This window comes from Chroicocephalus ridibundus, chromosome 8, assembly GCF_963924245.1.
Source record: "Chroicocephalus ridibundus chromosome 8, bChrRid1.1, whole genome shotgun sequence".
Taxonomy (NCBI): Eukaryota; Metazoa; Chordata; class Aves; order Charadriiformes; family Laridae; genus Chroicocephalus; species Chroicocephalus ridibundus.
In genome coordinates, this window is record NC_086291.1 from 13866594 (window position 1) to 13889811 (window position 23218).

At 37.6% G+C, this 23218-nt stretch overlaps 2 protein-coding genes across 6 annotated transcripts in view; one reads left to right on the plus strand and one right to left on the minus strand.

The window, feature by feature from the left end:
- The window catches only part of USP33 (ubiquitin specific peptidase 33), a 42277-nt gene extending 35170 nt beyond the window's left edge, over window positions 1-7107 (minus strand). The window contains exons 1-2 of one of the 5 annotated variants that reach the window (XR_010072368.1): window positions 5948-6398; window positions 831-942 (exon numbers count right to left, since the gene is read on the minus strand). Coding sequence is in view for 4 of the 5 variants with exons in the window: in XM_063345160.1 (XP_063201230.1) it covers window positions 831-942; window positions 5948-5982 (147 nt within the window). In the remaining variant the exon portion in view is untranslated. Of the gene's footprint in view, window positions 1-830; window positions 943-5947; window positions 6399-6854 lie in introns of those variants that run through there. The other 4 variants (XM_063345163.1, XM_063345160.1, XM_063345162.1 and 1 more) reach the window with 4 other exon arrangements.
- A 157-nt stretch (window positions 7108-7264) lies between these two features.
- Window positions 7265-23218, plus strand: part of MIGA1 (mitoguardin 1) — a 39800-nt gene continuing 23846 nt past the window's right edge. Inside the window, exons 1-7 of the mRNA XM_063345164.1 lie at window positions 7265-7396; window positions 8298-8468; window positions 11077-11254; window positions 11744-11880; window positions 12136-12262; window positions 12714-12850; window positions 13455-13578. Of these exons, the coding sequence (XP_063201234.1) occupies window positions 8370-8468; window positions 11077-11254; window positions 11744-11880; window positions 12136-12262; window positions 12714-12850; window positions 13455-13578 (802 nt within the window). The 5' untranslated portion in view covers window positions 7265-7396; window positions 8298-8369. The remainder of the gene's footprint in view (window positions 7397-8297; window positions 8469-11076; window positions 11255-11743; window positions 11881-12135; window positions 12263-12713; window positions 12851-13454; window positions 13579-23218) is intronic.

Here is a 23218-nt window from a genome sequence, read left to right on the forward strand (position 1 = left end):
CTAAATAAAGCATAAACATATACCACATCACATTATTACAAAAATCCTCAAAATCGGTCTTTCCTATCAATTTAACATAAAAAGAACTGAAAGCGATAGAACTTGTAATAACTGAATATTCCAATTTGCAGAGAGTCAACACTACCTGCAAAAGTTTACAAAAAAAAAAAAAAAAAAAAAAAGATGTAACCCTGGAGAAATGCTATACCCCTCAGCAGCAAATTAACGGTTGCACTCTTCGAATACAGAAATTTAGCACCATGGACAGAAAAGGTTTGGCTTTTCATCACCTCCCAGACACTACAGTGGGTTACAAGATCTTTCTGTGTTCCATTTGCTAATACCAGCTGGACACCGAGAGTTTAGACAGGGACAGTTCCTCAAACTGTGGCTCCTCCATCAAAAAGTGAACTGCTGGTTAAGAAAAACTTAAACATGGATTTCTTTGTTATAGTTTCTACTTGAAGTCAGGTCAGTCGTGCTGTATTACATTAACATTCCAAATAACTAACTGCTACAATGGCAATGTCTGAAATTGAAGTTCATCTTGGTGTTAGGCTAACTCTTTTAACTAATATTTCCATTAAAACACCACTTGCTTTGGAAGACATTGCTGGGAAAGTGTTAAGTACCAAAAAAAGGTTTTCAGTTTTATCAAGTCCATAATGCTTCCCATACTTCATTTAAACCTTACTATTCTGGTACAGAAGATTTTACCCATGCTTAACACTTAAACACATCTTATAAGTAATAATACATTACAAGATATGTAGCTAAAATAAGTGATCAGAGTTACTGTGATAGGAAGAAAGTAAGATGCTACAACTCACATGAGATTTCTGTATCAATTCCTCTTTTGTTATCTCTCCAACTGATTCCAAATGCGGGCAATTGCTGCCGGGCGATGACATTTTAGAAGTTGTATTTTCTGAGATCCTGTAGCTGGAATTTTCAAGACCAGGGAATCAATTGTCAACAGAAGTAAGAATAAGTAAAACCCAGTTCCTTACAGTAAGCAGCAATATTAGAGGTCTAATATGCAACATACACATAACTTTAAAAAGAATGTGCCTTTCTAAAGTAAGTCAGTATAAATAACTTTATTAACAGTAAGAGAATCCAATAGTCCAAATTAGACACAGCTGACTTCTAAAACAAAATCCTCTGACTTTTAGGGCATAAACTAACAGAAACATGAGTGGAGCAGAGCTGTTTCATGAATTATTTAACTTCCTTGTCTCTACCATGGCACCCCAAAGACATAAAAAAGACAGTTTTCAAGCCTACCCAGAACTAATGGTGGCTCTGACTGTATATTCTGGAAGGGGATCTTATGCAACACTGCTGAAGTATGTTGAAACTGTAAAGGCTAAAACGCAAGAGCACATGACTTGTCTGCCAAAGGAGACAGAAACTTTATCTTGGTTTTATTTATTTACAAAGACACATTCTAGATTCAGGCATATTATATAACAAAAGCAAACTGAAACTTGTAATTCACATGTAGCACTGAACACTCAGTGAGCTTTTCTCTTGTTTGAGTTCTCTCTGTCCATCCAAGGTCTCTGGTGCAGACACAGAAACTTATCAGAAATACAGAATGTTAAATACAATCACTTTGTCATTATTATTTTGACAGTTGCACAGAAAGCTATGATGTTTTACGAAAGAAAATTAAAAAACGAACTCGGAAAGGTTCTTTTTATATAAATACTCCAATTGACTCATGCAGATAAGAACCATCTAAGAACTTTGTTCCAGTTTTGTCACCTAAACAATTACTATTGATGGCTCAATCTCAACTTTCTTTGCCCAATTATTATCAGTCCAATCTAGCATTACTTTATCAAAACTTCAGAGTAAAACTCCATTCTAACTCAGTGATACGCACTCCTTGATTGATAGTAGCAGCCTTTATCACTGTTATCAACATCTCTTTCCACTTTGCATGTTTGCTTTGGCAGCTTTAGGTCTGTTCCTTCCATTATACGACCAATTGCTCCTTTGAATATTAAGTAACCTAGAGCTTTGACAGCATGGGGGGAAAACAAACCTTGCCTAGTGGGCATCTCTGCACTTCCTAGTAAACTTTCAGTTTGTCATCTTTGACTTGGTCTTTATTTCCATTGCCTTGCAACAACATCCCTTTGAAAAAAAAGAGCCATTTCAATTCCCTTTGATTATCTAAGCTTTTTTTTTATGTGTGTCTGTATGTGTATAAATAATCTATATTATTTCTACAAACATTCCTTTACAAATAATATTATTAAAGTATCATTAGTAGTACATAAATAATATATAATACTTTATATAATTTATTATATATACTCATGTATATACCTGCATATACGTACTTACACATATTTATTTACATATAAACAATTATTTATATATAAATAATATATATATATAAGTGTCTTGTATAACGTGTATATATACTGAAGTATGTGTATCTTTTAGCCTTTTTGAATGTCACATTAACAGCTTTTCAATAAAATATTTAAGAACTTATCTCACAAGACTGGAAATACAACAGGAAATTAATAATTCAGGATCTTTGTCAAGATGAGGTCTAAATTCTCTTCCTGGACCAATAGTATGACATTTAAAAAGCGCTACTCTCAAACACAAGCTGCAGCTGGAGAAATATTTCCTCAGTTCAGAGTCTGTTTGTAATTTATGCGCAGTATTGCTAAAAGACACTTCAAATATGACAACGCTACTTTTTCAGGCCAAACCTCCTCATTTCAGTCATATTAGCAATTCTGCTTTGAACTGTAAAGTTCCTTTTCAGAACAGAAATGGAAACATGAATGTATGTTTCATCTTGCACATTTTGCAAGGTCTGTTAAAACGTTAAAAATGAACAAGTCAGCTTCAAATAAAGCCCTGACAACCTTAAAAAAAATTCAGTGTGAATTAATGCTGATTTAACACAAATGCTTTAGAAAGACCGATATAATGAGATTAGTAAAGCTTAGGGCTTAATTTTTTTTATAGAAGCAGCTCTCTGAATGCATTATTCCAAGTAATACAAAGCAATGAATGAAGCGGAGACTTCACCTCACACTACCAGATTTGAATTTAATAGCTACTTTTCACACACGGAACTGCACAAATCCAAACCCGCAGTCCTGAACAAAGCCAAATCCAGGAGTTCTGCTTATGCCAGATTCTGTTTCTTGATACAGTCTGCATCTCTCTCCTCATAATAATCATTAGAAAGACCAAAGCATGTCGAAGCTCATGTCCTTATGGATGTGGTCCCTATTCCTGTCGATATGGAGAGCATCCCTTGCAGAAGTCTAGTTAATGTTACAGATGCTTTACATGTTGTTATATGGTAAAAGCTGAATGACCTTTCTTTCATCTTTTGTTGACAAAATTTTTACGCACCTTCTTCCATCCTGTAGCAACCATGATAACGCACTGTACTGATATAACCTTGGTAGCTTAATATACTGGTAACACATTTTGTAAAATTTTATGTTAAAGTCTAAAACTGTAAAATTAATTTCAAAACCATGATTCATCTCTCCAAGTCCTAGCAAGCCCAGGGTAGCCCCTCCCTCGCTCACTGCCCTTCCTCCATTTCACCACTTCCTACTCTATCTGAAAAAATTGCTTATCTTCCTCTACTGGTGTATCTCATTATCACATCTTTTTCACAAGCTTCTACATTGTGTTGACCTCATTCAAATGTCACTTCTCATTTCCAGTAGTTAAAAAAAAAACATAATAAAAATCTATGTTTGTAGTTTTCTCTTGCACTCCATTTTATACTCCTGTTCTGAAGTTGGAGTATATCTCCACTTTGTGCCTCCAGTGATATGTGATAGTACTGGGAAGGTGCCTAAATATCTTACATGAACAGCTCTACTGGGTCAGATAAAAGGTGCAGTATCCTCTTTCCACTACTGACCAAAAGATGACAGCCAGAGAAGAACAAAAATATTACAAGAATGTATAGCTTCCCTGAATCCTTTCCAGCATTTCATCTTCCTGAACCAAAAGTTTATATGTTAGAAAGACAGAGAAAGGCTCTGGAAAAGATCTGTATCAGTAATGTCAGCCTTCCTCAGGTTGAAGAACTCTAAAAAATTGTTATCAAGACATGAATGCTTAGACACCAATCACGTGACCGTGGTAACAAGACTATTTCTGTCACCTTTCACCCTTCAGAAGTATTCCATAGTTTCACAGGAAGCTTAGAAAAAACACAAGCCGAAAACCACAGACCTACACATGAGATACAAGAAGCATCTTCATCTCACTATTAGGTTAAGAATGAAGTAAAACTTAACTGGGAATAGAACTCAAGTTTTCACACTAACTGTTCATGATCATATTCATGCAATATGATCTTCTCATCAACGTTTATTGCAATATAAGCTTCTCATCAAATGCTTCCCATATATTTGGGAGAGAATTCTGCAGTCTCTCCCTTCTTCCCCCCAGCTCTCTCCAATGTTTCCACTGGAAGGTTTGTTTCAGTCCACCTGTGTCAATGTATCACACTACATCATTCAACTAATTGACTAATTTAATGTTCAAAGGAACGACTTATTAACAAATTTTTGTTTAGCGCATGCATAGCGAGTCATACTTCAAAGAAAAACCAAAAGCCTGTAAAACTTATCTTGATCTCCAGGCTTTTTTGTTCCTGTTTATTCTTTGCATTCACTAAGAAAAAAACGTTTGCTCATGTGAGCCATTAGAGAAATGTGAACCATAACTTAAAGCATCAAGACCAGCAACCTATTTATTATTCAGCAGAATTCCATGGCATCACAGATTTGTGTGGTGCCTACCATGGAAGAACTATCACACACGCAGAAGAATCCCATCAAACACTAAGAGAATTCAACTGATCTTGAAAATGATCTTAGGCTTATGCATCGAGCCTAATAGGTCCTGAAGAAACATAACAGATCTTAAATTCTCTCAAAAAATTTCTGAATTAAAGTTAATGTTTTCATCTGCCTGGTTATACTAGTTAACACTTCAACAGATGTTTAAATAAACAAATATGTACCTTTATTCCATTGATGTCCCTAAATATGGAGACATTTTATCAGATCATTTTACAGGGTTCAGTTACGGAATGCTGATAGAAGATTTTAAGAGTAAAAGGATTATTCTGAAAACAGTAATTACCTGAAGCAGTAATTATATCTTCATTGTAGACTTTTATTATTTTGCCAGTACAGCTCTGAACAACAGCACATCAAACTAGTAAACTCTAAGTTCAGGCTTCTTATCTGCACTCACAGTTACTTTACTAGTGTACTGGAACAATTGCATTTAACATTCATTTTCATTTTACAGCAACAAAATAAAAGTGACACAGGGATGCAATTTTGTAACTGAACATTTAATTACTTCGAATACTAAAGAGATCTGAAACTTCAGTAATTACTTGTCATACAGATATTCTTTCCACTGCAGAAGAAACCCACCAGCATTCACTCCAAACTCCACACGCCCATTGAAGATACAGCCTTACGCATACGTATTCAGATTTTTTAAAATGCACATTTTTTTATCAATTCTCTAAAGAACTGTGTTGCTCTTTAAAAACTTCATTGGATTCTTTGACAATTATTACAGAAATTACTTCAGCACAACAACGTACATGAATAATATTGTTACCGACCTTGAGAATAGTCTTCTCATATTAAAAAATAGGGAAGATTAATCTTAATTTCACACACTAAATTCCTTTATATTCTGTTAATCAGCAGGTGATTTTGATTTTCATCTCCCATCCCTCCCTACTTCTACCTTTTTAAATCCATCAACTCCAAACACGAGCATCCTGTTTTCTTGAAAAAATGACACCACCAGTACTAACTTGGGTAGAAAACTTACTTTATCTACTTAGAATAAAACCTGGTATTTTCCCAGTAAATTACAAAAGTATACTCAGTAAGGTGATGAAAGATACCTGGTCCTTCTCTTCAGGCACCAAGAATTATCCATTCAAGCGTAACACAATTTTTTAAGTCACTTCCATTAGATTTTTTTTTTTTTCGCTGTCATGAAGCGTTGTTTCCAAAGAGAAATGACATTTAAAAAAACGCTTAAGGGTATATCCTCTTACAGGGTTCGCCATTTTTCATTTTTATGTTGCCTTTTAAGGTATACAGCCCGTCCATTCATTCCTTTCTTCCACCGCCCTAAATCCTAACTCTGAAGCCCATTAGATGACCTTTCTGTTTCTAAGAGGATTTTCCCAACTCCGCCTGTGCCCGAGTCTACAGTGATTTTCCACTAGGTGCTACACCAGACTTTTTTTTTCCTCCAGTCTATTTCATCCCTCGTACGCGGTCATCTACGCGTGCAGATACCTCAGGGAACGAACAGTAATTTATAGGTAAATTATTCGTTTTTAGGAATTGCATCGTACCCACAACCCCGTCCCCGTATGGCTTCAACTTTAGCGGATATCTGTGGCCGTCGACACGCTCGTGGTCGGCGTTTGTGGCGGCTCTTCGGCCACCTCCAGCAGGCGGGGAGGCGGGCGGACCCTCCCCACCCACCGCCCTGACCCGGGGCGGGCGGCCCAGGCAACCGTCCCGTCGCCCTACGCCCCAGCTCGCCCAGCGGGGGCGATAGGCCGTGCACCACCACCGGGCCCCCACCCAGCCCTCCGGGACCGCAGCTCCCCGCCTGACGAGGCGGCTCCTGCCGGCGGCGGCCATCACCGTGCCAACACGCCCGGCGGGCCGGGCCGCCCTGCCCTGGACTTTGAGACCAGTCGGGGACGCCGCCCGCCGCGCTCCTCTCCCCCCCTCACAGACGCCTGACCCGACCCGCTTTTCCCGCCGGCGGCGGGACTTGCCCCCTCTTACCAGAGCAGCCGGGTAGACGCACCGTGCGCGGAGCTAAGCCTAGCCGCAGCTTACACCGATGGCGAACCTCAGCCTCCGGGAGCAGCGGCCCTGCCGGGCGGGCGGGCAACGCTCCCGCGACCGGGACACCACAGTGCAGAAGGCCACCGTGGCGGAGAAGGCCGCGGAGAAGGCTCCGCCGGTACCGCCTCACGCAGACGCCCACCGGCTGCGGCGACACCGGTCCGTGGGACGCGCCCCGCACAAAGATGGCGGCGCCGAGCGTCTCCGCCGCTCACGTGAGCGCTGCCCCGCACAAAGATGGCGGCGCCAGGCTCTCACCCCATCTTGCCCGGCTGCCCGCTGAGGAAGGCCGCCCTATGTAAAGATGGCCGACGCGGACTCCTAACGGAGTGGGTCACTCTCACGTGGCGGCGGCAGGGGCTGCCTCCCAGCCGACCTCGGCCGCTTCTCACTGGCCCGGAAGCAGATTCCCCCGTCGGTCTCCTAGCAGCCGCCGCTGCGGGGAGGGAGCCCGCGGTACCTGTCCTGGGGCTCGGCAGGTAACAGAGGGCGACAAACAGTAGGGCTGACGCGCAGCAGGACCTGACCTGGGCCCAGGGAGTGGCGAGGATGGGGGCTGAGCGGGGTGTGGAGCCGGCAGCCCGGCTCTGCCCATCACCCGCCTGAGGCGCCGCAAAGGTTCCGACCGTCACGGCGGGGCTGTGTGCGTGGGGAGGGCTGGGCAGTGCTGGGGGGAAGGTGGGGTTCTGCCCCCGAGGCGACCGGGGTTCGCTGCCCTGCTCAGGCCGGCCGGGCCCCGCTCGGTGTCCCGCGGCGGAGAGAGGCTCCTGCCCTGAGGCAGCGCCTGTGGCGGGGGGGAAGGAGGTGGTGGTTAAAGCGGAGCGCTTCCGCGGCCTGCGGGCCCGCCTTTTCCTCTCGCCTCTCTCCCTGACACAGCCCTGGATGTCAGGCGTCGGGGGCTTTGCCCTGTGCTTAGCATCAGAGAGTGAGGGGGACGTCCCTTCCAATGAGGGAGATCACCTCAGGCGATAGCATTTATCCCTCCTCTTGTGTCTGCAACAAAATTGGGGCTGTTAATGAGATAAACTTTTTCTGGCTACCCTCAAATCTTTTAACTCTTTTAGCTGGCGAATATGTTCTTCCGACAGTAACGGTCTTAGAAACAGGATTGTTGCCACGTATGGTTTAGAGAATATAATAAGTGATAAAAGCAGACTGAGTCCTCTGGAGATCCAGGTCTCTGCACAGAGCAGTTGGAAGGAACAGGGCCTAAGCTGAGCCAGCAAATTTGCTGTCTTCTCATTAAGCACAAGTCCTATCTCCGTTCAGAAACATCAATCAAACAAGTCATATACCTGTTATGTAAGGGGCTTGAGCTTGCAGAAGAAAGGTGTCCTGGGCTTCTATTGCATAATTTAGTGTGTGTCCTTCGTTTGACAGAGTATTCCAGAGACCATCTGTGACTGTTTTCAAGATAGTTCCACTTAATGAGGTTATGGGAGAGAAGGAGCCATGTCAGAAGAAGCTGTTACTGAGACACGATTTTCTCTGAAGACAGTAGCTTTACGGGTATTTCATCTTCCCCTTTCTTGGTATTATTCTCTTAACCAGGTAATATACACATTGTCTAAATATTGTCTCTTCTGATACGCATTTAGAAGTTTAATTGCAATGTTGTATTCTCTCTCCTGAGCTTAACATGAATTAAATTTGTACAGAATACCTTGATTTTTAGTTTATTTAGAACACTGAACTAAAATAAGAATTTTTTTTGGTCTTTTTTTGCTAATAAACATGTAGTGCATCATCATACATCGGACTGAAGAGATTGCTTTATCTGCAATGTCTGTATGTCTTCATTTTGCAACAGCACAATAATTCTCATGGAATCAAATATCAAAATCTTCAAGTTGTTTTGGTGTAGAATTTTTTAGGTATTTAAATACAACTGTCACTAACTTCTGAATAACAGTACTGAATAGTCTGAAATACTAACAGTCTGAAATACTTTCTAGATTGCTGATACAACTCACCAGATTAATCTGGATGGTAATTCGTTAATGTAAATCAAAAATCCTTGTTCTAGTTTTTGCATCACTTCTTCTGTTTAAGTGGCACATGACTAAAACAAGGTAGTGATTCTTTAAAAGCAGGCTGTTTTTTAAACCAGTTCAGTTCTTTTTGCTGATTTTGTTCATTTGTTTTAGTTACAGAAAGATCATCTTAGAAGAAAATCTAAGGCTTTATTAATCACAATTTTTCCTTTTACAAATGTCCCTGGAGTGCTTTATTTTTATTTTCTTTCATTGATATTATAGGTTAGTTTTCGCTATAGCAACATGGATAGCAGTCAGTCAAACCTGGGCAAAGAGTACATTATGATCTTAGTTTTCAGGTTGTCAAAAGCTGTAAGTATTGTGAAGCTGATACTCCTTGTCTGCAGGGATTCATAAGATTTGTCCCTAGAGCACCTTCGTGTCAAAGACAGGGAGGAGGAGCTGTAATTGTGTTGCAGAGATTCAGAGAAGGGAGGCGTTGTTTGCCTATAACTACGTATGTGAGATAGAGTGAAATACATCAGAATTACTTGAGAAAATATTAAGGCTTCAGTTGTATCCCTCAGAGAATAAATTTCTTGAAGAGTGAGCCATATTCTGGTGCCATAATACACAGGAGGAAAAAAAAAAAGTCTCTAATTGGCTGTACAAAATATGGTAAAATAGATTTTTTTCCATTCTGTGTATGCTGAATCATTGACAAGGATAACTAAAAGGAAAAAGAAAGTTTATAATTAGGAATGCCAATAATTATTTATTTTTTAAGATAGGTATTAGCAGATCCTAAGAAAGTTCTGCTTTTAAAACCCATGTCATGAATATGACTGTATTTTATTTTTACTCAATTAAATGCTTGTAAGCAAAAGCTATGTCATTTTTCATATTTGTATATAAATGCTTTTCAAAGTTTTATTGCATATAAAACCAGAATGGGATATTCTCAGTCTTACCTGCATCAGATTATTTTCACCGTTTTTCTGTATTTAGAATACTTTAAAATTTTCACGGCAAGATCACTGATTTCTTTTTTCTGTTGCAGTGTATTCGTATCGTTTTTAAATACCGCATGCGAGTCCATTATGTGCAACTGCTAACTTTCTTCTTAGAGGCTTTCATTTCACTGTTGATTTATTTATGATGATGTTTGTAGGCACAGACAAATTTTAAAAAATCCACTTACAGTTCTTTGAAACTTTAGTTCTAGCATTTAATTCTGTGAGCTTCAAGGCTTTAACCTCAGTTATTTGATTATTAACTCTTTTCTGTGAAATATAATAGTATTTTGTAAGTATGTGTGCTGTGTTTCGGGGATTTCGTTTTCCTCACAGAGTGCGGTGTTAGGTTTTCAGTCTTGGTCAAGATACAGTACCACTAAGGACAGGGTTCTCAAGTCAAAGATGTTTGACTTGTTGATTGCAAACTCAAGGCAGAGCAAAGCCTTTAATGCTTCTTTAGATTACACAAGTCTGATAGTATTAGCCAACTGCACAGCAACCAGGGACTGCCAGAGTGCGGTGGTACACTGTGTGGCCAGCGCTCTCTCATATGAGGAAACATGTTTCAGAAACACTATATTAGACCCATGGACTGCAGATCGGGTTTTCTCCCAGCAGTCTGTTTCTCAAGCAGCATAGATTTCCTTAAGATTTTGTGAATGTGGACTCTAGTTCCCAGTTAAATGGCTTCTTCTTCTTTGTATATCTTGTCACTTTGAATTTTATAAACTTTGTTAATGGTTTTTCGTTGCAGTTGCTTGTATATGTGGTTCTTATTTGCCAGCGTAAATGTCTGTAAACCTGTGACTGATCTGTATCCAAAATAAAATGTAAAAACCAAAAAAAGATGGTTTATTTAGAGAAATACGTTTTAATATGTGTTCTTCCCAAATTGAAAAACCATGCAAATGTTAGCTTTTGCATCCTCTGCTCTTTCACAGTGCAAGAAAATAGTCTAGTTGTGAAGGCTGAGTTTCTTCTCAGTATTCTTTTGCTGTTAGGGAATTAATTGAAGCCCTGTGTTGTCCTGGCATTAAAAAGAAATTACAAAAAAAATCTCTTATTTCCCTCAGACGAGCTATAGCCTAGGTTGAACACACCAAAAGGAGGAAAGGTGGGAGTGAAGGAGTGTATATTTCCCATAAAGTCATATTCTTTTATTTTCAGATAAAGCTTTCTCCTGGGTTAAAGAAGCTTTTCACGGTAACAGCAGTGAGTGCAATATCTCTTATTTTTCTGGCCCATCACTTTAAAAGAAGACGTGGAAAGAAAAACAAGAAAGTGCCACCATGGGAACCAAGTCATCTAGTATTAGAGTGTACCAAAGCAGCTGCATCAGAAAAAGGTACTTGAAGGAAAACCCAGGTTTTTTTTGTTTTCTTGGAGGGGAGGAGAAGGGGTGTGAGGGGATGGGTGTGCATAACAGTGTGTAGTAGTAAACCAAACTATTTTCCTTTCATGCCGAGCATTGAATTGTTGAAGTAGAAATTGTGCAAATTTCAAAGTTGAAGTTTTAATCATGAATTTGTATTAAAATTTTTTTTATCAATAGGGGGTTTGCCATTCTTGTGGACATATCTCAATACTGAGAAAAGCAGTTTTAATTCTTTATAGAACAGGAAAATAATTGTGCTCAAATGTGTGGCTATTATTATAGACATAGGCTATTCCAATTTGTAGTTTCTCATGTAGAACTATAAATTAAAGAATAATAGTTGTTTGCTTCTAAACTGGATTTTATTGAAAAAAGTAAATTTAATTCTTGATAGATCTTACTAGTGAAAGATACAGTGTTTTGAGTTTTCAGCAGATTTAAAATCAGTGTATCTTTTAGGTTCTAGTTGTTCCAGTAGTCGGCAAAACTTGACTCTTTCTCTGAGCTCTGCCAAGGAAAAAGGATCTCAGTCTTGTATCTATGCAAATGGAGGACTTTTCAGTAAATACTCTGGTTCAGTTCAAAGCCTGGCCTCGGTGAGTGAAAGTGTTTTAAGGCTCTTGAATGTCTGTTAACTTGCACTGAATGTGCACCTAATGGTTTCACTGAGCTGAAACAGCTTTCCTGAACAAGCTATGCAGAAGGCTAGAGATGCTGAGAAGGCCATTGTGCTTACTACGTAGTAAAAGCAGTTTCTAGGCAGATAGCATGGATGTAACGTACTTTGCCAGGAATGTAGTTTTAAGGATACTCTATATAACAGCGCTTCAAAATTTGTTTATTTTTTTAAGGTTCAGAGTGCCACCTCTTGTCACAGTTGTGCTTGTGCCAATTCTAATTCCTGGGATAAAGCAGATGAAGATGATATTAAGCTTGTCAATATTCCAGTGACCACACCCGAAAATTTATATTTGATGGGTAAGTTATAATAAGAATATTCAGCATCTACCGACAATGAATGTAAATAACTTCTTGTTTTCATGGCAAAGTGACACACAATATTATTGTGGTGTTCTTTCACAGTGTCCTGTTGGCACGTGTCTAAGAACGTTTCCATAAAATAATGAAATCTTAGTTGATCTAGAGTTAGTTTTTCAAAATACGTATTTTTTTAATCCTATATTTGTAGTAGTAATCCATAAAAATATTTTAAAAAGTAAATAGGAAAACATACATTGAACATTGTGATCATAACGTGAGCTTTTTTATCTTATTAAAAAGACATATATATATATATTTCTTTTTTAGACTGGGAATTGCTGTAGCATCTCTGCTATAATCATGCTTATTAGCTACATATTTTCCGGTGACTCTAATATGTGAATGCGTATGGAAGCTGTGTGCATCAGGTATTCCTGATCTCTCCTAGGTATGGAGCTTTTTGAAGAAGCGCTGCGCCGATGGGAGCAGGCATTAACCTTCCGTAACAGGCAAGTTGAAGATGAAGCAAGTTGTGGTTCCATTAAGCTGGGAGCAGGAGACGCAATTGCAGAAGAAAGTGTAGAAGTGAGTATATTCAATCTATAATCTACTGTGTGGAGGAGGGTGAAGGGAGGGAATTAGTGTTATTTATTTTTTGGCAATTGCTGTTACATCAGTGTTTGCTTCTGGATTGTACTATCAAGCTACCAAGCATACTAGTTCTCTGCACAAAATCCCTTGGGTCGTCCGTTTCTTTTATGACTGTGAGAGGATATCTGCTTAGCAAAGATAAAGGTCCTGGGAAGGATGATCAGTTTATGAATACTCACAAATAATGTGCTTAAACTTTATTTGTATTCCTTTGTTCCTATGAACTAAATGCTAAAAATATTTTGAAATAAACACATACTTGTGTGGCTTTCATTATTTCTAGTGCAGTAAACATCACAGATAATTTTAAAGTATTTTAAAATTTAGATTTTATTACACTAAATAAAATACACGTATGTTTAGAAAAGTGTGTATATTTTGGATGTTGCGGTACTCATCTGACAATGTCCTTGTGTGCTTTGTAGGAAATTAACGTGGCACGGTTTGCTCTTTGAAGGCTTAATATTCTTAGATTTTACAAAAAAATCTTACAGACTGTAAACAAATAGAAAATCTTCTAATGTCTGTCTTCTTGCAGGATATTATTAGTGCTGAATTCATTCATAAGCTTGAATCCCTTCTTCAAAGAGCTTACCGTCTTCAGGAGGAGTTTGAAGCCACCCTTGGGGCCTCTGATCCTGCTTCTCTAGCTAATGATATTGGTGAGTACTCCTATTTTACATTTTTACTGCTCGTAATAATGACTCGGAGGTGGGGGAGAAGTCACTGAAATATCCACTGAACAGAATTATATATATCAGTAAATAAACAGAAAAAATATCACGTTCTTTACATTATTATGTAATGTTGGATGTAGTGCTTGTATTGTATTGTACTTGAGAATTTTCACAATACTTCTTAAGTTTCTAAAGTTTATGTTGACTTGGGTATTTAAATATTTATGCAGTAAGAATATATGACCCTTTTTATAGTGTGGGTGTATTATTAGAGTGTTTCAAAAGAAGTTTTATATGTCTTTTGAGCTGTCAAACTGCGTATGCGTGTACTTTTGTTTTTTTGGTGTGTCCTAACTTTTTACAAAATCCAAAACCAAACCAGAAAGACTTAGTCTGAAATGCTTAGTCTGAATCCCTTACCAAAGCTTTTATCCCTGGTGATTGAAATTTATCACAGTGGCAAAACCCAGGCTGTTAAAATGGCAAATATAATGAGTAGTTGCTGCCAGACGTGCTGATTAGATACAGCTAGTTTGATTATTTTTATTTAAAGAATTGGCTTAAGATTTTAAAGACTGATAGTATTATGCTCTTTCATAATTCATGATCAAGTGTCTGATCTCAAATAACTGTCAGACTTTAAAGGCAGAACGTGTTCTGGGATTAGTTTGAGTCTTGTTTGTTAGGCTTCATCTCGACTGGCGCAAGGTGGCAGTACTCTCATCTCTTAGCCCTCATGTCATCCTGCAACTACTAAACACAGCCCTGAGTAAGGTCGGAATTAAATTTAGGTCAGAGTTGGCTTTCTGACGTGTCTGCGTACACCTGTTAATGTTTTATTTTGGTGTCTGAAACCCTAAGCTCTAAATAAAGTTGCATTGTATATCCATTATTAAATTAGAAGTTTGCTTGTTATTTCTGTCTTCAGGCAAAATTAATGTAACAGTATTCAAAGGACTCGATGTGGTGTTCAATGTGTTTAGCTGTTGTTTTGCTTGGTTACCCTGGAAGTATTTTAAATTGATGTTTTATTCTTTTAGATGTGATAAATGAATTCTTGTTTATCAAGAACGTTCTGAGAATTTAATTCCTTTCAAATTTTCTTTGTAGAAATAATTTGTGATCTCTTGAGTAGGTGTCTGTTACTTTATTATGATTATTTTTTTTGTGCTGGCCCAGATGAGTGGAGAAAACAAGTAAAGAAGTGCTTTAGTGAGTAGTGTTTTCACTGTTGAGGATTTGGGGCTTTTTCATCAGTATCTTGAATTTGTGGCTTGAACAGCAAGTAATATATTAAAGAATGCTTCATTTTTTCAGAATGTTTTAGAACACAAACAGAGTAACATCATCTACCTCCAAGCACTGTGGTGCTTGCAAGATTTAATACAGAGGCTTGTTTTTGTTCAATATTTGATATAAAAACATTTCTTCACTCAACACTTCTTAGATAATTTACTTTCCTTTAGGATATGACACTGAGTGTAGTGTATGAATGTTTGAAGTAGGATGTTTTTGAGATTGACGTTTTTTTGGTAACTTTCCTAGGAGAGACAGAAAAGTACATTTGGGAGAATCCTAGAGGCTCTCTTATGGTCTTATGGATTTATTTCTCCTCCCTGCCCCCCTTTTTTTTTTTTAATTTGTTAATCTAGTGAAACAAAATGAAAACAGACTTTCCTTTACTACCCCAAAATGTACATGTTAACATGTAATACTTATTTTGTTTAACTTCTATTCACAGCTTTGTATTACTCTCTTAGAAATATGCTAGAATAAACATTGATCACTTTTTTTCTTTTGTGTGTGCGCGCACGTGTGTGCATATATTAATAACAACAGGAATGGAAGGGTTCATGAGCCACACGAATAAGCAAGTCCAAGAAAATTATGAAATCTCAGTGGCGAAAAGAAAAAAAGATAGTGTAGCATTCTTTACGCTACTAAGAATAAGAATAAAATCCTACTGCAAAATACAAATGACAGTTCTGAACAGAAACAGAAACGCCTCTGTTCCTTAGGAACACTTGTGGCAAAAGAGGCAGCATCTGCTAAATCAGAATCAGTAGTCCTGGACGATTTATACCCAAAACTTCTCGAAGAAGCTAGATGAAGAAAGCACCCTAATCCATTATTTACTATTCATTGACCTTGGGAAGTGGAAAATGTTCCAAATGATTGGGAAATCGCCAATTTAGTTCCAAATCTTAAAAAGAAAAAAAAAAAAAAAGGCACCCCAAAACTACAACATCCAAGTTAAGTATCATGCCTGTGGAAGAAGAGTTGCTAATTTGCAGTTCTGTTAGCGCAGGCAAGAGAATAAAAGGTGAAATTGGTGCCAGTTGTTATGGTTTCGTGGTAGGTAATTTTTCTTGGACTGTAGGTTTTTGAGAGATCTGCAATTTGGGGGATTGATATAGCATACATACACTGGATGATAAGAATGAGCTCACTGACATGAACATTTGTTTATACTTCTGCCCACTGTTAAGGGAAAAGTTTACTTTCTAGGGAAGACGTTTGGTCAAATGCTGTAATTTTATCAACTATGTAGTTGATGACAATCATTTGTAGAGCTGGAAGTTGATAAAAAACCTAATCATTTAGGGCATTAAAAGCACTGAATGAAAAGGAAAGGTTAGCAATACTGATGTGAATTATCTGTTTAAATGGTTACAATCTAACAAATTACATTTGGATTCAGGCAAGTATGGATTGTACATCTAGATGAGAGATTTTAAAAGAAAAGTAATAAAAAAACCACTCTTGGAATGCATTAGGAAAATTATGTATCGCAGTCAGTGTAATTTCTCAGCACGGTGCTGTAGAAAAAAGACAGTTGCTGATCTCTGGCTGTGTGAAAAGGACAGCATCAGCATAGAGGCAGAGATATGATCTTGTTTTTGTATGGATTTAGAATACTGTGTCCAGTTCTGTTGTTCGTATTTCAGAAGATATGGAAATACTAGACAGCTCAGAACAAGCCATAAAAATGATCCATGTTTTGGAAAAACAAGATAATATGTGGTTTAAGTTGCGTATGTCCAGCTCCTTATTGAAGAAAATACTGAGAGGTGACTGACTTGTTCTGAATAGCTACTTACACATGGAAAAGGTATGTGGTGCCGGGGGATTTGTAGACCTTGTTGTTGAAGTCATAACTAGATCCAGTTTCTGATTGTTAAAGTGAAACAAGTTAAGTTCTGAAATAAGTTGCCTCTGAAGCGTGTCAAGGGTATTTCAGTTTTTTAGACAAAAACTTTATTTTAAATGCTATTTTGAGGGATGTTTTTATTCCTCTTTGAGAAGAAGAGATGGACTTGGGGGTAAATGGTCATTGCGGTCTTCCTGGCATTTAAGCATTTCCCCTTATTATCACTAATTTTTTGTCTTTCATGGGTCTTGGAGTGCAGAAGAAAAAGCCTTAGTTGTCCTTAATAGTTTCATAACACTTGCAGCTTGTCATTAGAATGCTTATAACCAGCTCTTGTGCTTCTGAGTTTCAACTGTTGACCCACAATGATAACCAGAAAGCATTTTGCTTTGTTTTTTCTCTGATGTTCATGATTGTTAGATATGGTTTGTGGATTTTTTTTCTTCAATTTTCACCATCTGAAGCACTTGTGATTAGCCACAGCTGGAGACAGGGCTCTGACAGTTGGACAAATGCTATTAAGTGTTATCAAAAACTTGCTACGTAAATGTCTGACTAGCACTTCTTATTCAGAAACCTTGGGTTATAATGAGCTCCAAATTTGGTCAGCAGGGAAACTTACAAAGGTAAAAATTTCCATCAGTTTCTGGTCTTCAACTTCCTGTAAAATCTTCTGTCAAACTTTGGGACTTCTGAAACCACTCTCTCCCCTACTTGTCTACTAGTCATAGATGTTGCTCCTTCCCAAATCCTTTAAATGTTATTCTTCCCAGATCATCATTTCCCTCTACCTAATCAAATTAAGGTCTTAGTGCTGACATTGATCAATCTTACCACAGGCTTGCTTTTCACTTTGTGATCCCACTTACTAGTTGAAGTTGGTTGGCACAATAAACAGTTTGCCAGCCAGCTCTGAGAAACAGCCTTCAGGAGGAGACTATGGTAGCATGCTACATGGGAGAGTCGGGAATGAGTTACCTGGGAGTACGATAGCCGGTTGCTGCAGCCACTGTCTTTTTGCTGCAGCCACTGCCTTTCGTGATGTGGCCTGAAGTGCTTTTCTTCTGTCTGCTGTGACAGGTAAAAGGTGACTTGTCAGAGCAGGCAATCATCACTTGAAGAGGTTGCCTGCTGTAGTCTAATTGCCTTTTGTTTGATTCTTGTGTAAATTAGCACCTCCAAATGTTTGGGGTTTTTTTCCTAGTTATATGTAAATTATATATTTTCTCTTCCAGATATGTCTAAATATTCAACTTTTAGAAGTGCAGAAGATACAGGTATAAATAAATACCTTTTCTCCCTGCCTGTAGAATTCTATTAATAGTAAAAATAATAATAACAAAAAGAACTGCAAATAATAATCTTAAACTCTGTAAGCTATTGTTGAGTTATAAACAACAAATACATCCCTGGAAAAGACTTGCATTTTAAATAGATGAAATAATGGAGCGCAATTATGTTCATTGTTTTTTGCATTCTCCACCGGACTTTCAGAATTATCATATAAACCAGCAAGCTAAAATAGGATTTCTATAGCAGAAATATTTCTGAACATTAAATTAAAGCAAGTATATGGGGCTAAACTGCGGTTGTTTCCATGCTGATCCTCTTAGGACTGTGAAACAACATGAGAAGCCCAGAAACAGGCTTTCCTGAGCCAGGCATAAGCTGCACTGAATCAGGAAGGAGGCAATTGGCAAAAAACTGTGAAACAAAATATTCATCTTGTTATTTCTGAGTGGTGAATGCGAGGGTGTAGAGGGTTAAAAGCTTCCAATACTTTCTGTAGTCTGTCCTTGAAGAAAGTTCTCTTTTTTCTTTTTTTCTTTTTAGATCTCTTCTAGCAGACTGAAATGTTAATCAAGCTAACTTGAGAGGAATGCAAAGAGTTAGGAGAGAAACAATAGCTTTACTTACAAGCAGAATTGCAGGTCAGAGGGTAAAATTCTCAAATTGTAGGGCTCCTTGTCAGTCCTGAATTCCTAATACTTCATATTATTATTTTGATTTCTACCATAAAAAGGAATGCTGGCACTCAAACTAATAGTGACTCGTGTACACTGGCCCTTAAACTTTTTGATAATAATATTAAAACCTATGCATTGGTTACACTTTTATTTTAAAAATACTTACTTTTTATTTTATATTAATTATACAATTTGAAACAAATTAATTGCTTGAGCTAGTGCACTAAAATATCTCTCACAAAGGTCTGTGGTGTTGGATGGTTTTGTTGGAAGGTTTGTCTGCTTCTTTTTTTAATTTTCTTCTCACACTCAAAGTTATGCCTGGCATTTTGGAGAGAATAAGCACAGCCTTTAACCTAGTGACAAAACTCTTTGGAGAACGTATTTACATATTATAAACCTTTTCTCCAACTGCTCTTAAAACAAAAAAAAAAATCTTTGCATAATCATTGAAGCTGTTGAAAGCTCATTTTTTATATATCTTATTAACCTAGACTTCACTGATGTTTTACTGTCCATGGATGAATATCTAGGGCCTGTATTTTCCTTCCTGACTCTGAAATGCTAATGGAAAAATTTTAGATTCAGAGTATTATATTTTATTTGGTTATGGACAAGAAACGTTTCTGTTTATAATTCTTATGCTCCAGTGAGGAGGTGAGCAATTTGTAGTAATTTACTTAGGTGTGCTCTAGTAGTACATACTATAAAATAACTTCAAAGTACCATAACTTTTCATGGTAGCTTGAAAACTTTTTGCTTGCTTTGTCTTTGCTTTATCTCCTTGAAGATAAATTTACTTTAAATGATTTCTTTGTTTCTTGTAGAAGGACAAAACCTTTTTCTAGTGGCTGAAACCGATTTGAAATCGAAATGAAAGAAAACAATAGCTTTTCCTTTTTTAAGTGTGGAAGTATATTCATCCCAATAAATGCTTATATAAAGGAAAGAAAACAGTATTACTAAGTCTGAGGAAAAGCCCAGAAAAGTTATTCCAGTCCTATTTTAAAAAAAAATTAATGTATATTTTGAACATAATTTGGCTATCACAGTTTGTGGAAATTACTGCTGAAGCTTAATGCGTTTTACTGTGAGGTCTCTTGTAATTGCAACTTATTGCTGCAGCTACTCACAGTAGTTACTCAAAGGGCAGATGTTTGAATTGGGTACCATGTCTTCTACTAGCAATAATATTTAAGCCTTTCCTTTGAAGGCACATTTGTCCAATATTAATAACGCTTCCTTTCTAAATCACCTTCAGCAAAATTCTTTACCAGAAGGCACCTAAGCACAATGTTGAATAGCAGAGTAAGATTGGTGGTTACAAGTTCAACTTGAAACTGTAAACAAAAACATTTCTGCAAATGTTGTGTCTATGAAAAGATTGTAATGCTTGGCTTTCTCAGTGATACTCATAATTTTGGCAATACTATACTAAAAACACAAAATAGCTTTGCATGGGCCTGCAGTGAAGTTACTGGTACTGAAAAAGATTAGTATTTGATAATCTGTATCTTTATGTTGGTATTTGGTAACCTGGAGCCTGGGTTTGTGTTTATCTTAAAAGCTGAAGCTTAGATGCCATTTCATTGCATGGTGAAACAGATGAGCAGTGCCTTTTCAGCAGTGGCTCAAGATAATTTATTTTACTGTACACTGAACCAGTTTTGGAGAACACAAAGTCACTTATTGTATGTTAGTTTAGGAGGTAAGATAGGTAGAAATTCCTGAAAACGCTTTCAGTGAGATCAGAGTCTGTTTCTGCTTTTTGAGGACCCTTGTTACCATTTGCCCAACAGCTTTGCTCTTAGATCCAACCGTGCAGGCTATTTATACACCTTGCTGCCTTTCCTTAAATGGCATCCCTGAAACCTGTCTTCTTTCTGTCCACACCAAAACTCTTGTTTAAGCCCTTGTCTCTCTCACTTCTTGGCTCCTGTCATGTTCTTGTGTCTTGCCTTGTCCATTTAAAACTTGCTTTTCTGTCATGGACTTCACTGTTGTTTATAAAAATCACCTTTGCTCTTTTTTCTGACCAGATTATTCCTTTCCCTTAGGCTGTCTCTCACCCTCAGGAGCTTCTCTTCAAATTAAATACAAGCTATTCTTCCTTTTAGGTGTAAAGGCTGCTCGTAATAGAGCCACAATCCACCTACCTGATTTAATTTCCCAAACTTTGTTCAGTTAGTTAGCTGTTCCTGTGCTTCGCTGCTCAGTTCTTCTAACACAAAACCCATCTGCTGTTTCTCAACTGTTTCTGCTCATTCCTTACAACATGTGAGCAGCTGTCGTCCTCTTTCCCCACATCTCTTCCCGGTTCCACATAGTTACGTGCGCAACCTCTAATTACTCTCTCTTTTTCCGTTCTTCTCTGCCCATCAGTTTTAAATCCCTGATAAAAAGGGGAAAATATAATGAAGCTGTTCTACGTTTTTACATGAGTAAGGAACGATGTACAGCAGTTTATGCAGTTAGTGCCTCAGAATACTATTCAAGTATGACTCGTTAATGCACACTGTATTTATCACTTACCCCACAACTGCAAACACACATGACTACTTTAAAAGCATATTTTTTGAGCATTCCTTTTGCATCTTTTTTGTTGGCTGCTCTAGCGTTTAGTTTTAGTCAACAGCTTCTACATGTTTTTTTTTTTTAAACCTCTTAGAAAAGTACCCATATTTACCTTCTTTTTGTGTAAAGAAAATTGATCATTTTCCCACACGTCAGGGCTTGATTTAATAACCACTGCCTTCATTTTGAACACTTTTGAAAAATGAAGTATGGAATAAGTGGAAACAGCCTTCCAAAGGCATGAAGTTGCTTTTTTTTTTTTTTCCTCTCCTTTTGTATGTTCTTGTGGTATTTTCTTAACAAGTTATAGTTTACAAATTCTTTTTCTTAGGAAAACGGATGTATATACATTTAACTTCTATGTGTTTATATAGCTTGTGAGTATAAATGTTTCAGAGGCAGGAAAAAATCATACCAGACAGATGGCAAGTAGTGAGGGTGGAATAAGTGTTTATTTTTCTGGCTGGAGTATTGCAGTATGAGGTTATATAAACTGATGATCAAGAACATGTTTTGGTCCATAGGGCTAACTCCTGTTTTAGAAGTTCTACTAAAGCAATTTATTCTTGTATTAAAGTCTGTTTTTAAGAGAGGCTTGTCTGAAACATTCTTGGGCAAAATGAAGGAAGGAGAGCCAGAATGGGGTGGGGGAGATACAGACAGTGATGGTTTAGAGTTTGAGAAGGCTTCAAAGGAAATCAGCTCTCTTAGCTTGGTAGATTAATCTTGAAAGTGCAGAAACAACATTTTGAGCTTTTCCAATTGCTTTTGAGCACAATATCAAAATGGAATATCGATAGAATTGTATAAAATCAGCAAATGTAGCTCTCTGCACTATATATGCTTTATTAATTCAAAACTATTGGGACTAAAATAGATAAACTTCGTCTGCAATTCATTTTCAACAGCTTAAAATTAAAAAAAAAAGGCTAACAGCTTTTCTTAACTGATGTGTCTACTATGTTTAAATTTTGCTGCTGTTTAAGTCAAAGGCTCTGACTCATCAGTCTGACATAAATTGTTTTAGCGTATCCACATGGCACAGTCTTCAACAACTTCGTTTACTGGGCTTGTTATTTAGCACTAGCCATACCCCATCACTACAGCAATACATGTTTATTTACCAGGTATATAGTTTGTGGGGCTTTTTTCAAATGTTTACCCTATTGCTGGGAGGCTCAAGTAGCTTGTGTAAGCATTTCACTCCTAAAGGCCTTTTTATATCTTACAATTCTCTTAAACTTTTGTTTCGGCTTGAAATGTTTCAATGTTGAACCTGTACATGGGAGTAAATCCATTTTCGTCGAGAGTTATAGCAAAAGGTTCTGTGAACAATAAAAACACAGAGAGTAAAATTTATTATTTACGTGTTATTTTTCTCTCATGCATGTATTTATGCTGCAAAAAATTAACTGGGTTTGAGATGTGTTTTATTTCTCTTTTGAATGCTCAGGCTTAACTTTTTTTTTTTTTAATAAATTACTGTAAATTCTCTAATTCTGTATGGGATATCTGGTCTGTGCACTATGTCCCACCTTACCTAATAATCCTGTTTGTAGTGAAGTGCTGTAGTGTAGCTGATTCAAGAGCACATGTCGATCACACCAGCCTTTATTTTCTCTACTGCTATTTAAAGCTGCCCTTGTTCTACATGCAGATATGCTGCAAGTATTTAAAGGTAAACATATACATATTTCCAGATAGCCTAAATTATGTACATTATTTATTATTTAAGCGTTGTTTTATTTTACTTTAATTTACCATCGATATCTTATGTATTGACTATATATTTAACTACATCTGTTTGTATAGCTGCTAATCAGTGTCAGACTGTCTTCCAGGGTCAGGTTGCACTAATCGTTACTTGCATTATAATTCAAGTATTAATGTGTTGTTACTAATGTATTTAGCAACCTTATAGTGTTATTAATTT